This window comes from Monodon monoceros, unplaced genomic scaffold (assembly GCF_005190385.1).
Source record: "Monodon monoceros isolate NGI ecotype Baffin Bay Population unplaced genomic scaffold, NGI_Narwhal_1 Super_Scaffold_20, whole genome shotgun sequence".
NCBI lineage: Eukaryota > Metazoa > Chordata > Mammalia > Artiodactyla > Monodontidae > Monodon > Monodon monoceros.
In genome coordinates, this window is record NW_021703777.1 from 27148540 (window position 1) to 27162070 (window position 13531).

General features: G+C 41.7%; 1 protein-coding gene across 1 annotated transcript in view; it reads right to left on the reverse strand.

Moving 5' to 3' along the window:
* NR3C2 (nuclear receptor subfamily 3 group C member 2) overlaps window positions 1–13531 on the reverse strand; it is a 377064-nt gene that overhangs the window by 108799 nt on the left and 254734 nt on the right. Inside the window, exon 4 of the mRNA XM_029235941.1 lies at window positions 6410–6526. Coding sequence (XP_029091774.1) covers window positions 6410–6526 — 117 coding nt within the window. The remainder of the gene's footprint in view (window positions 1–6409; window positions 6527–13531) is intronic.

Below are 13531 nucleotides of genomic sequence, written 5' to 3' on the forward strand. Positions count from 1 at the left end.
AGCCACAGGAAGCAAGATTTGCATATTTTAGAGTCTTCATTAAAGGAACGTGAAAGTAGGCTTCAGCATATCAGATGAAAAATGAATCAGGGGGGTGGCTTGGAAAAGAGGAAAGACAACTGTATTAGAATCTTTAGGTTGCACTTCTCAAGTTTCTGATGATAGCATCTTGGCTTCCAAGTTCCTCATTGTGAGTGGGAGGAGTGGGAAAGAAAAACCTCTAAGATCCTCTCTATATTCTATGGCCAGAGTACAGTCGAGCTAGAAACGCCCCAAAGGACTCATTCTTGATATGAGGTCCACATAGCCTTGACGCTGTGCTTTATATTTTAGGAGCAGCTCTAAAAGACACACATAGATCATCCTCTTCAGATCACTGGCAGTAAAAGCAAAGTGATGAATTCCTTTGGAGGAGGCTATGCAAAGCAGTGCATTCTCATGTAAATAAAACCACGCCTCTTTGAGATCTATTATTAGGGGCTATTGCAGAGTGGTGGGCCCAGCCTGGGGCCAAAGAACTGTTATTTTCCTTTTAATTTCTCTGTTGACATTCTCACATCTTCTGCTCTATTTTACTTTGCATGCGCCCTAGAGCTCAGCAGGATTTTAAAGAAAAGGGATAGCACCTGTAGGAAGAGGAAGGGAGTGGATCTAGAGAAAAGGGAAGAGGCACATTTTATGGCTTTGGTTTCTGATAAATATAGACCTACTCATTCTTCTTCCTTCCACTTTCTAAAGGAGAGACTAGTTTGGGGACATGGTTAGGATTACATGCTAACCAGCTGACAGGATAGGAAAAAAAATATTCTAAAGTATTCTGAATTCCTGATGTCTTTAGAAGGCAGATGACTAATTTTGCTCCCAGAGTCATGACCATTCACTAACAGAAAATGTCTTTCAAGTACAGGGTTGCATCTGCTGTATCCCCCAAGAAAGGTAACAGGAAAGAAGGGTGAAGAAAAAGAGACTGTAGACCTGCTTTGCTAGGAAAACAGGGGTGAGATTGGAACATGCATAAAAAGGGTTTAATTTAAATCACATATTTCACTTAAAAAATTGCTTCACATTAAAAGGTTAAACTTCATATTATCTCTTTTAATATAATAAAATTGCTTGCATTTCTTTTTGCCCAAATTGAAACGGAAAATGAAGCTTCAAAATAAATTATAAAAGAAAAATGGCAATGTATGTTACCACAACTGGACACTTAGTAAAAGTTAATTACTTAATCCAGGAACCAGAAGTAGTTAAAGTATAACTTGAACCTAAAGAAAATGCTGCTTTTATAAATATTCATTTCTACTCTTCCCATTTCTTTTTAACATCTTTATTGGAGTATAATTGCTTTACAATGGTGTGTTATTTCTGCTTTATAACAAAGTGAAGCAGTTATACATATACATATATCCCCATATCTCTTCCCTCTTGCGTCTCCCTCCCTCTCACCCTCCCTATCCCACCCCTCTAGGTGGTCACAAAGCACCGAGCTGATCTCCCTGTGCTATGCGGCTGCTTCCCACTAGCTATCTACCTTACGTTTGGTAGTGTATATATGTCCATGTCTCTCTCTCGCTTTGCCACAGCTTACCCTTCCCCCTCCCCGTGTCCTCAAGTCCATTCTCTAGTAGGTCTGTGTCTTTATTCCCGTCTTAGCCCTAGGTTCTTCAGGACATTTTTTTTTCTTAAAATCCATATATATGTGTTAGCATACGGTATTTGTCTCTCTCTTTCTGACTTACTTCACTTTGTATGACAGACTCTAGGTCTATCCACCTCATTACAAATAGTTCAATTTCATTTCTTTTTATGGCTGAGTAATATTCCATTGTATATATGTGCCACATCTTCCTTATCCATTCATCTGTTGATGGACACTCAGGTTGTTTCCATCTCCACGCTATTGTAAATAGAGCTGCAATGAACATTTTGGTACATGACTCTTTTTGAATTATGGTTTTCTCAGGGTATATGCCCAGTAGTGGGATTGCTGGGTTGTATGGTAGTTCTATTTTTAGTTTTTTAAGGAGCCTCCATACTGTTCCCCATAGCGGCTGTATCAATTCACATTCCCACCAACAATGCAAGAGGGTTCCCTTTTCTCCACACCCTCTCCAGCATTTATTGTTTGTAGATTTTTTGATGATGGCCATTCTGACCGGTGTGCCTACCTGCCCATTTTTGACTCAGTTTTCAATGATCTCAAGATTCAAGGTAAGCTTTTTCTCTAGTAGAATGTTTTACCGAAATCCATAAAACCTACCCTGCATACCTAGAAACCAGCAACAAAGTATGCGGATTCTGTATCACGTACTACTGTGTCAGGCCTCACTTACAGACCATCACAGACACAAGAAAGAAACCTGGTGACACAGCTGCCATTAATAGATAACCTGAGCTATTTTTAAAATGTCAATCTATAAACAGTGGACCCATTTCATACAGAAGAGTGATGCTGGGTGTGTGCTTGGGTGCCAGGAACAGAGATCTCAGTTCTGGCTCTGCCACTACCCGGTGCTGGGGCCTTGGGCCAGTTCTTTAACCTCTCTGGGCCTCCATGAACTCACGTTTAAAATGGACAGGTTAACAGTATGTATCACATGGTGTTATGTGATATTTAGAAGACACGACACACATATAGAGGGCTTAGCTGAATTCTCAGAACACAGAAAATGCCAATTAATCATGCATTCACTCAACAAACAACTATTGAACACCTACTTTGTGCCAGGCACTGTTCTAGTTACTGGAGATAAAACAACGAACAAAAGAGACCAAAATTCCTCCCCTGATGGAATGTATATTCCAGCAGAAAATATCTCACAGTTAAATAGCGCTTACAATTATTTACTCTTATTGCTAAACCAGTGGGTCTCAATGCCACCCAGGGCATACTTAGCAAAATTTAGAAACATTTTTTTTTAAATTTATTTAATTTATTTATTTCTGGCTCTGTTGGGTCTTCATTGCTGCGTGGGCTTTCTCTAGTTGCGGTGAGCGGGGGCTACTCTTTGGTGTGGTGTGTGGGCGTCTCATTGTGGTGGGTTCTCTTGTTGCGGAGCATGGGCTCTAGGTGTGTGGACTTCAGTAGTTGTGGCACATGGGCTCAGTAGTTGTGGCTCACGGGCTCTAGAGCACAGGCTCAGTATTGTGGTGCATGGGCTTAGTTGCTCCACAGCATGTGGGATCTTCCCAGCCCAGGGCTCGAACCCGTGTCCCCTGCAATGGCAGGAGGACTCTTAACCACTGTGCCACCAGGGAAGCCTAGAAACATTTTTGGTTGTCACACTGGGGGAAAAGGGACAGCTACTGACATCTAATAGGTAGAGACAAGGAATGCTGATAAACATCCTACAACACACAGGACGGCCCCACAGCAAAGACCTATCTGGCCCCAAATGTCAACAGTGCAGAGGTTGAGAAACTCTGTTCTGAAGGTTATGTATGGACTCAGTTATGTATGGACTCAACACAACCCTATGAGGTAGGAACTATAAGTATGGCTACTTCATTAGTATTTTATAGTAACTGATAGTAATGACATTTATAAAGTGTGATCATACAGTATTTATAGTAATATTTACATAGTATATGTAAATATATAAGATCCGTAAAGCTATACAAAAATTGCACAGAGATACTTTAAAATATACCTCAGCAGTGTGTGTGTTTAAATTCAGATGGTAGGTTTTACAAAACTGATTCAGAGTTCATTTTATGACCAATGGCTGTGCCACTGTGCCATTTAGATGTTAAATTATTCATCTGGCCCGATCCTCGCTCACATGCTTCAGAAGGTGCTCTTTTGTGCCACATCTGCGCTGATTTGGACGTTAGAACAAGGAAGCAGTGTGGCACATCAGAACCTCCAGACCCAGGGTCCAGAGATCCAGGTCTAGCTTCAGCGTCTCACTGGCTGTGGCATCTTAGGGCAAGCAGCTTAACTTTTCTGGGCAACTGAGGTTCACCATCACCAACATGTGGGGCAGTTGTGTCCCTCAGATCATCAGACTTTTTTCCACTGTACCCTGACGCATTTACTCTTCTCCACAGCCTAGGAGGTAGGCACAAGCTGAAGGAAACAGGGGCATGGAAAGGTGGTAACCTGCCTCTGAGGTTACAAGTTCAGGAAGTGGCAGAACGAGGGTTCTCACCCAGGCAGTGTGGCTCCAGAGCCCGCCCTCTGGACCAGCATGGGCTGCTCTGGCTGAGTTCAAGCCACCCAGGATGCTCTCATAGGAGCAGTTCCACGTGGCCACAGCTCATCCACCTCTTGATTCCCAAGAGCTGCTCTGTTCTGCATGCAGCCATGTTCCTCCCTAGTCCTGACTAGTCAGGCAGTTGGTGCTTTCATCAAAGCAAAGAGTGAAATCTCTTTGTGTTTCTTTTTCGAATTACTTTATTTCTTTTAAATAGGTAACTTGTGTACACAATACACGCATTAGTCCAATATGAAGTTCAAAGGCACAGAAGAATATACAGTGACAATTAATTTTCCTTCCTATCCTTGTCTCCCAGCTACCCAGTCCTTTCTACTGAGGCCACCACCATGACCAGTTTCTTGCACATCGTTCCAGAAATGCTCTATACAATATACATTCTTTTCTGAAAGCAGATATACAACTTGGAGTATACGAAACATACTATTTTGCAACCTGATTTTTTTCACTAAACAATATTTTGGAAATCAGTCTGTATAGAGCCCCCTTTATTCTTATTAGTGTCTGAGAGTATTCTATAATTTATTTCATCAGTTCTGAACAGATAAATATTTAATGTGTGTCTGATATTTAACAAGGCTACAATGAACATCTTATGCATATATCATTTCTTACATTGCCAGAATATACTTAGGATAAATTCTTAAAAGTGGAATTGGTGAGTCAAAGGCCTTGTGCCTTTTAACATTTTATTGAAATAGCTGAACTGCTCTCCATAGAGGTTATATCAATTTCTACTTCCACCTAAAATGCAGGAGATCAACACTGGGTTTCACTTTTATTTCTATACTCATCAAACAATATATCATAAAAATGTTTTATCTTTGCCATTTGCAAGAAATTGTATCTCATATTTTAAATTTGCATTTCTCTTATTAGGATTAGATTGAGACTCTTTTCATGTGTTTCAAAAACCAATTGTATTTCTTTTATTATTCTTTTCCCTATGAATATTTTGTTCACATTTCTATTCTTTTCATTCTCATTTTTCTAATGAGTTGGTTTCTTTCTTATGGAATTAGACAAGCACTTTATGTGAGAAATAAACCCTCTGTCTATAAGCTGCAAGTATTTTCCCCCAGTTTTTTATTATTTGCCTTTGCAGTAACATTCGATTTGTAAGTAGTATTGATTTCCTCCATTCTTTTCTCTTATAGCTTCTGGGTTTATTTAATACTCAAAAAGTATGAAATACTCCACTTGCAGAATATAAAAATATCCATGTTTTCCTTTAGTACTTCTGTGATAGCAGAATTTATTTTGGAGGATCATAGGAGTTTGGATTCAACTTTCTTGTTTTCCAGATGGCTTCGCAGTTGTCACAATAATTTCTATCGAATAACCTATCCTTTCCCCACTGATTTGAAATGCCAACTTTATTATATACAAAATTCTCATATTATTTGAATCTATTTCTTGACTTTCTGTTGATCTGACAATCCATAAACAAATACACAGACCATTTTAACTACTGTAGCTGTGTCATATGCTTTACTGTGTGGCAGAGCTAGTTGTCCTTATTATTTATCTTTTCCAGAATTTTGCTGGCTGTTCTTTAGGAACTTAGAATCACCAAGTGGTACTTCTGTTGGGCTTGTGTTATATTCATAAAATAACTTAGAGAAAACTGATACCTTCAAGACGTTGAATCTCCCCACCCAGGGACGTTGCATACTTTTGTGTTTGGTTCAAGTCTTTACCTGCCCCACTCTTTTGGTGAGCTCCTGTAACATTTTTAAAGTCTTGTTATTTTGGGTTTTTTTGCTTTTTTTTTTCATATAGGTCTTCCTTTATTACATTTACTCCTAGAGTCAGGAATATATTCCTATCTGGTTAATGTTATCACTTATAGGTCTTATTTCTAAACAGACACAGTAATAAAAACTGTTAGCTATAGTTTTATGTAAAATATCAGTCATTTTTGTTTTGGTTATGCACCCAGTTCTTGAAACCTTAGCAAACTCAAGAGTTGAAAACTTCACTAGGACCACAGCCACATAGCGGACTTGTTTTCAACTCCTTCTTCTAAGAAATATTTTTCTCCTGAAATGTTTTAGCATAAATGTAGAACTTACTAGATTTTTAGAAATCTTTGCTTCATGTTAGCTTCATCTTCAATTTTGGGAGTACAGAGCCTAGTGGTGTTATATCCATCTTAACAACTCTTACTGAACTAAAACTACAAAACTTACCTCCTAAATTCATTCCAGCTTGAAGACACTTCTGAAGTCTGCAGGCAGGACAATTCTTCCGTCGAATCTTATCAATTATGCAATCATTTCTTCCAGCACATAAATAGTTGTGTTGCCCTGAATAAAATAATACAGAAAAGTTGTTACAATAAAGACTATTATATTAATATTATGTACAATCAGGTAATGAAACATCCTCTTTCCTGCCTTGAAATCTCTTCTTCAAAAAAGTAGAAGGGAAACATGATTTGCGAATAATATAGGTACAGAAATGGTCAGTTTAACACAGCTGAGACTTTAGGTTACAGATGATAAACTTAATGTTTATTCCCAATAGGTTCCCACAGAAGTAAAGCTGCACTCCTCACTGTTTGAATTTCTTGGCATGCACCCTTTCAGGAGATGGTGCACATTCCATTCAGCCATCACCCAGCACCAATCTAAACAAAGGCCCCGCTGCAGGGTGTTTTTTTTTTTTTTTTAATTTTATTGAAGTATAGTTGATTTGCAATGTTGTGTTCATTTCAGTTGTATGGCAAAGTGATTCAGTTATACATACATATACATTCCTTTTCATATTCTTTTCCATTATGGTTTATCCCAGGATATTAAATATAGTTCCCTGTGCTGTACAGTAGGACCTTGTTGTTTATCCAACCTATATATAATAGTTTACATCTGCTAACCCCAAACTCCCAACTACTGTAGCTGTTTAAGCTCCTCTGCCTATCCACATTTACACATGTCATTTCAACTGGAAGACTTGCAAATTATACAACTAGAAATGTAGAATGATTTCATTTTGCAAGCCAAACTGGCACCAAAATAATTCAAATGCGGAATATGCTTGGGGAGCGGCATCTACCGGCAAAATGCAAAACTGTACCCTAGCTCTATTATTCATTTATGTATTCCAATAAATATAAAATATCTACTGAACCTCCACTAGGGATCAGGCAGTATTAGACACACTGCGGAAACAGCAGTGAATAAGACAGACAAAAGTTCCTGTTCTCGTGACCCTACCATGAGGGGGAGACAGTCAACAGACAAGGTAAGTAGGTAAAATGTACAAGTGCTGGACAGTAATAGACGCTCGGGAGAAAAATGAAGGGAAGGGCACAGGACATGGTGGAGGTGAGGAGGGTGTTGATATTTTAGAAAGAATGCAGGGGAAGCCTCGCTGGAAGCCGACTTTAAAATAAAGCTCTGAAGAAAAGGAAGGTGCTAACTATGTTGACATCTTGGGGAGAAAATAGAGTAGAGCAGAGGGAAAAGCAAATGAGGGAGGGCAGGGGTGGGGAGGAAACCTGGCATGTTTAAGGAACAGCCAAGGATGAAAGATGGAAAGAATGAGTGAACAGTAAGAGGAGATGAGGAAAAAGGGCCAACGTGACTCAGATCATGTAAGGCCTTATAGATCATGTTCAAGACTTGGAGTAGATGGAAAACCATGGGCCTAGAGGGCTTTTAGCTGAAAAGCCACTTGATGTGATTTAAGTTTCACAGGATGGCTCTGGCCGCTGTATAGAAAACCGACTGCAGTGGACCAAGGACAGAAGCAGGGGGACTGGGGTAGCAGGTTGTCCCTATAATCCAGGGGAAGATGATGGTGGGTTGGTGATGAAAAGTGGTCAGGTTCTAGAGGCATTCTGAAGGTACAGCTGCTAGAATTTGCTGACAGATCTGAGAAAAAGGGGAGCTAAAGAGGCATTAAGATTCTTGGGTGGAACAATTAGAAAAATGGAACTGCCGTAAATTAAAATGAGGAAGACAGTAGGAGCACATGGCTTACGGGGAGTTACCCTGGCTCAGTATCGGACATGCTAACTTTGAGACACTTGAGGTGTATCTAAATGGAAGTGCCTGCGGGTTGGTTAGACACACAGGTCTGGAGTTCGGGAGAGGTCTGTGCTGGAGATGTAATCAGCCTGTGGTCATTATTTTAAGCCGTGAGACTGGATGAGATCATATGGAAACTGGAAAGGGAAGAGGTCTGAGGACTGAGCCATGGGGTCACTGAAAACATGCAGAAAAGCAGAGGGTGTCTCACTGATGACTGTAAAACAGGGAACAGGCTCTAAAGCCCTCCCTTCAGCCTAGTACCATCACACTCCCTTCGTTGAGAATTACTAAGTAAATTACAGCAAATACTCAATAAAAATAATGTGTACTGCCCAATGGTATTAAAATCATTTAATCTATAGCTCATTCTCAGTAACATTATGGTAAATATTAGTAATGATGATCACAATAAAACAACAGTAATAGAATAGGGAAATCTATCAAAGTGAAGAAATGAAACTCCACCATTATAATAATCTAATGACTTCTTAAAAAATGGAAGGCTCTTAGTGAATATAAGTAGGTGTAGGTAATTACACAAAGGCAATCGATACCCACGGTAAAGACTATAACCGATTAATATAACATTTCATGTTGCTGCACAATATCTTAAGAAGTTACCACTTTAAAAATAAAACTTCAAGGCCCTATTATAGCACTATTTTATTTAAGCCTTACAACAACCCTATGACACAGGTAAGGCGATTATTATTCCTATTCTTCACAAGAAGAAACTCACGTTAGAACTGGTAAAGTAACTTCCCCAAAGGGTGGAATTGGAAGCAGAATTCAGTAAGTCTGACAATGTTGCTGGGTCTTAAGGCCAGAGGCTTGTGTAAACATCAATTTGCAATATAATTTACTGGTGGTCCAACAGGATACTGGAACTGCTCTTTGGAAACAACAAGCAAAGGAACATTCTTTGAATGAGGCATACTCTATCACCCAGCATTTGCACTGGCAACCAGCATTATGTGTCTTCCTTCTACCATGGTGTGAAATTAAATACAAAACCAAAGATTTCATCTATAATTCACACTGAATTGAATAAAATTTAATGTCTAAAGAAACAACTAAATGTAACTTTAATTGGTTTCAATTCAACAATTATTTATTGGGAACCTACTATGTGTGCGAGGCCACAAAACATTTGCATCAGGGGTTGGGGTAGTCTATGGTTCTTTCCATTTCTGGTAATCTACAATAAAATGTGACAGCCTCTTAGTTGTAGGCATACAAGAATGCATAAGAAATGGTCACTGTCTACTGCACACACTAGAAAACTTTCTTTTCTGGGTGTTCAAAAACAGACTTCTAAAAGCTGGGATTGTTTTATGAGGATTTCTCTTTAGTAAGCAGCTTTTAAAAATTCACGTTACTATAACAGCTGCAAAAAATTTCCTTCTAGGTACAATATATGAAATAGTATACCTGGTTTCTATCAGTCAGCGTGGTTGCAGCCACTGATTCATCTTCCACAAGCAGGATGAAGAGCTTAAGGGACAGCTGTGGGCATGTGTTACTAGTTTTCAGACAATTATCTGTCACTTATATTTTTAATTGTGTAAACATGAAAGACTTGAACTGCACCTACACAAACAGGTAATGTGTGTCCCATCCCTTAATCTATATTGAAAAACAAACAACCACCAAAAAACCGCAATGAAAACAAGAGAATGCATTTAGAAGATTTTAAAAACTTTTGACCATGTCCTTTTTTCTTATTTTTATTTTTATTTTTTTTGCGGTACGCGGGCCTCTCACTGTTGTGGCCTCTCCCATTGCGGAGCACAGGCTCCGGACGCGCAGGCTCAGCGGCCATGGCTCACGGGTCCAGCCCCTCCGCGGCATGTGGGATCCTCCCGGACCGGGGCACGAACCCGCGTCCCCTGCATCGGCAGGCGGACTCTCAACCACTGCGCCACCAGGGAGGCCCCATGTCTTTGTTTTAAATACTGTGCTCTCCTAGTGTAAAAATAGCTAATTCAGAATAAGTCATACCCCAGGCTTTTGAGGGTAAGTAATTTTCTACTATAACATTAGTACTATATTAATAGGGCAGACGACCAGAATGCCGGGGACCAGACAGTGGAGGCTCTGAATAACAAGCTGGTGATGAGACTCCTGCTTACAGGATGTGAAGTCCAGAGCTGTATTTTAGAAACATTAATCTGAAGGTCATGTCCTAGATAGGTGGAATGGAAGTAGGGAACACTACTAACAACCTACTTGGAAGTTCTCAGAGACGGCCTCTTTGCAAGTTAATAGTTATATATTAATCAGAACATATACCCACCGGAATAATCCTGTGGATTAAAAGAAAAAAAAATGTCGGGGACCTTGAAGATGGCGGAAGAGTAAGACGCGGAGATCGCCTTCCTCCCCACGGATACACCAGAAATACATCTACACGTGGAACAACTCCTACAGAACACCTACTGAAGGCTGGCAGAAGACCTCAGACCTCCCAAAAGGCAAGAAACTCCCCACGTACCTGGGTAGGGCAAAAGAAAAAAAGAATAAACAGAGACAAAAGAATAAGGACGGCACCTGCACCAGTGGGAGGGAGCTGTGAAGGAGGAAAAGTTTCCACACACTAGGAGCCCCTCCGCGGGCGGAGACTGCGGAAGGCGGAGGGGGGAGCTTCGGCACCGCGGAGGAGTGCACAGCGATGGGTGCGGAGGGCAAAGCGGGAAGATTCCCGCACAGAGGATCAGTGCCGACCGGCACTCACCAGCCCCAGAGGCTTGTCGGCTCACCCGCCGGGGCGGGCGGGGCTGCGAGCTGAGGCTCGGGTTTCGGTTTTGGACGGAGCGCAGGGAGAGGACTGGGGTTGGCGGCTTGAACATAGCCTGAAGGGGTTAGTGCACCACGACTAGCCGGGAGGGAGTTCGGGGAAAAGCCTGCACCTACCGAAGAGGCAAGAGACTTTTTCTTCCCTCTCTGTTTCCTGGGGCGCGAGGAGAGGGGTTTAAGAGCGCTGCTTAAAGGAACCCCAGAGACGGGCGCGAGGCGCGGCTAAAAGCGCGAACCCCAGAGACAGGCGCGAGGCGCGGCTAAAAGCGCAAACCCCAGAGACAGGCGGGAGACGCTAAGGCTGCTGCTGCCGCCACCAAGGGGCCTGTGTGCGAGCACAGGTCACTCTCCACACCCCTCTTCCGCGGAGCCTGTGCAGCCCGCCACTGCCACGTTCCCGGGATCCGGGAACAACTTCCCCGGGAGAACGCACTGCGGGCCTCAGGCTGGTGCAACGTCACGCCGCCTCTGACGCTGCAGGCCCGCCCCGCACGCAGTGCCCCTCCTTCCCCCCCCCACCCCCGGCCTGAGTGAGCCGGAGCCCCCGAATCAGCGGCTCCTTTAACCCCGCCCTGTCTGAGCAAAAAACAGACGCCCTCCGGCGACCTACACGCAGAGGCAGGGCCAAATCCAAAGCTGAGCTCCTGTGAGCTGTGAGAACAAAAAAGAGAAAGGGAAATCTCTCCCAGCAGCCTCAGAAGCAGCGGATTAAAGCTCCACAATCAACTTGATATACCCTGCATCTGTGGAATACCTGAATAGACAAGGAATGATCCCAAATTGAAGAGGTGGACTTTAGGAGCGAGATCTATGATTTTTTTCCCTTTTCCTCTTTTTGTGAATGTGTACGTGTATGCTTCTGTGAGATCTTGTCTGTATACTCTTGCTTCCACCATTTGTCCTAGGGCTCTATCCGTCCATGGTTTTTAAAAAAATTTTTTTTTCTTACTAATTAATTTAAATTGTAATAACTTTATTATACTTTACCTTCGTTCTCTCTTTCTTTCTTTCCTTCCCTCCTTCCCTCCTTTAGACAACGAATCACCCCAAATTGAGGAGGTGGTCTCTGAGAGCAAGATTTATGATTTTTCCCCCTTTACCTCTTTTTGTGAAGGTGTATGTGTATCCTTCTGTGTTAAGATTTTCTCTGTATAGCTTTGCTTCCAACATTTGTCCTAAGGTTCTATCCGTCCCTTTTTTTTTTCTAAATATTTTTTAATTCAATAACTATATTATACTTTATTTTATTTTTACTGTATCTTCTTTCTTTCTGTCTTTTTTCCTTCTTTCCCTCCTTCCTTCCTTCCTCCCTCCCTCCCTCCTTTCTTTCCTTCTTTGCTTCTTTCTTCCTTCCTTCCTTTCCTCCTTTCCTTCTTTCTTTCCTCATACTTCTACTAATTCTCTCTACTTTTTTCTCCCTTTTATTCTGAGCCGTGTGGATGAAAGGCTCTTGGTGCTCCAGCCAGGAGTCAGGGCTCTGCCTCTGAGGTAGGAGAGCCAACTTCAGGACACTGGTCAACAGGAGACCTCCCAGCTCCACATAATATCAAGCAGTGAAAATGTCCCAGTGATCTCCATCTCAACGCCAATACCCAGCTCCACTCAACGACCAGCAAGCCACAGTGCTGGACAACCTATGCCAAACAACTAGCAAAACAGGAACACAACCCCACCCATTAGCAGAGAGGCTGCCTAAAATCATAATAAGGCCACAGACACCCCAAAACACACCACCAGACGTGAACCTGCCCACTAGAGAGACAAGATCCAGCCTCATCCACCACAACACAGGCACTAGTCCCCTCCACCAGGAAGCCTACACAACCCACTGAAACAACCTTAGCCACTGGAGACAGACATCAAAAACAACGGGAACTACGAACGTGCAGCCTGCAAAAAGGAGACCCCAAACACAGTAAGATAAGCAAAATGAGAAGACAGAAAAACACACAGCAGATGAAGGAGCAAGATAAAAATGCACCAGACCTAACAAATGAAGAGGAAATAGGCAGTCTACCTGAAAAAGAATTCACAATAATGATAGTAAGGATGATCCGAAATCTTGGAAGTAGAATGGACAAAATGCAAGAAACAGTTAACAAGGACCTAGAAGAAATAAAGATGAAACAAGCAACGATGAACAACGCAACAAATGAAATTAAAAGTACTCTAGATGGGATCAATAGCAGAATAACTGAGGCAGAAGAACGGATGAGTGACCTGGAAGATAAAATAGTGGAAATAACTACTGCAGAGCAGCATAAAGAAAAAAGAATGAAAAGAACTGAGGACAGTCTCAGAGACCTCTGGGACAACATTAGACGCACCAACATTCGAATTATAGGGGTTCCAGAAGAAGAAGAGAAAAAGAAAGGGACTGAGAAAATATTTGAAGAGATTATAGTTGAAAACTTCCCTAATATGGGAAAGGAAATAGTTAATCAAGTCCAGGAAGCACAGAGAGTCCCATACAGGATAAAT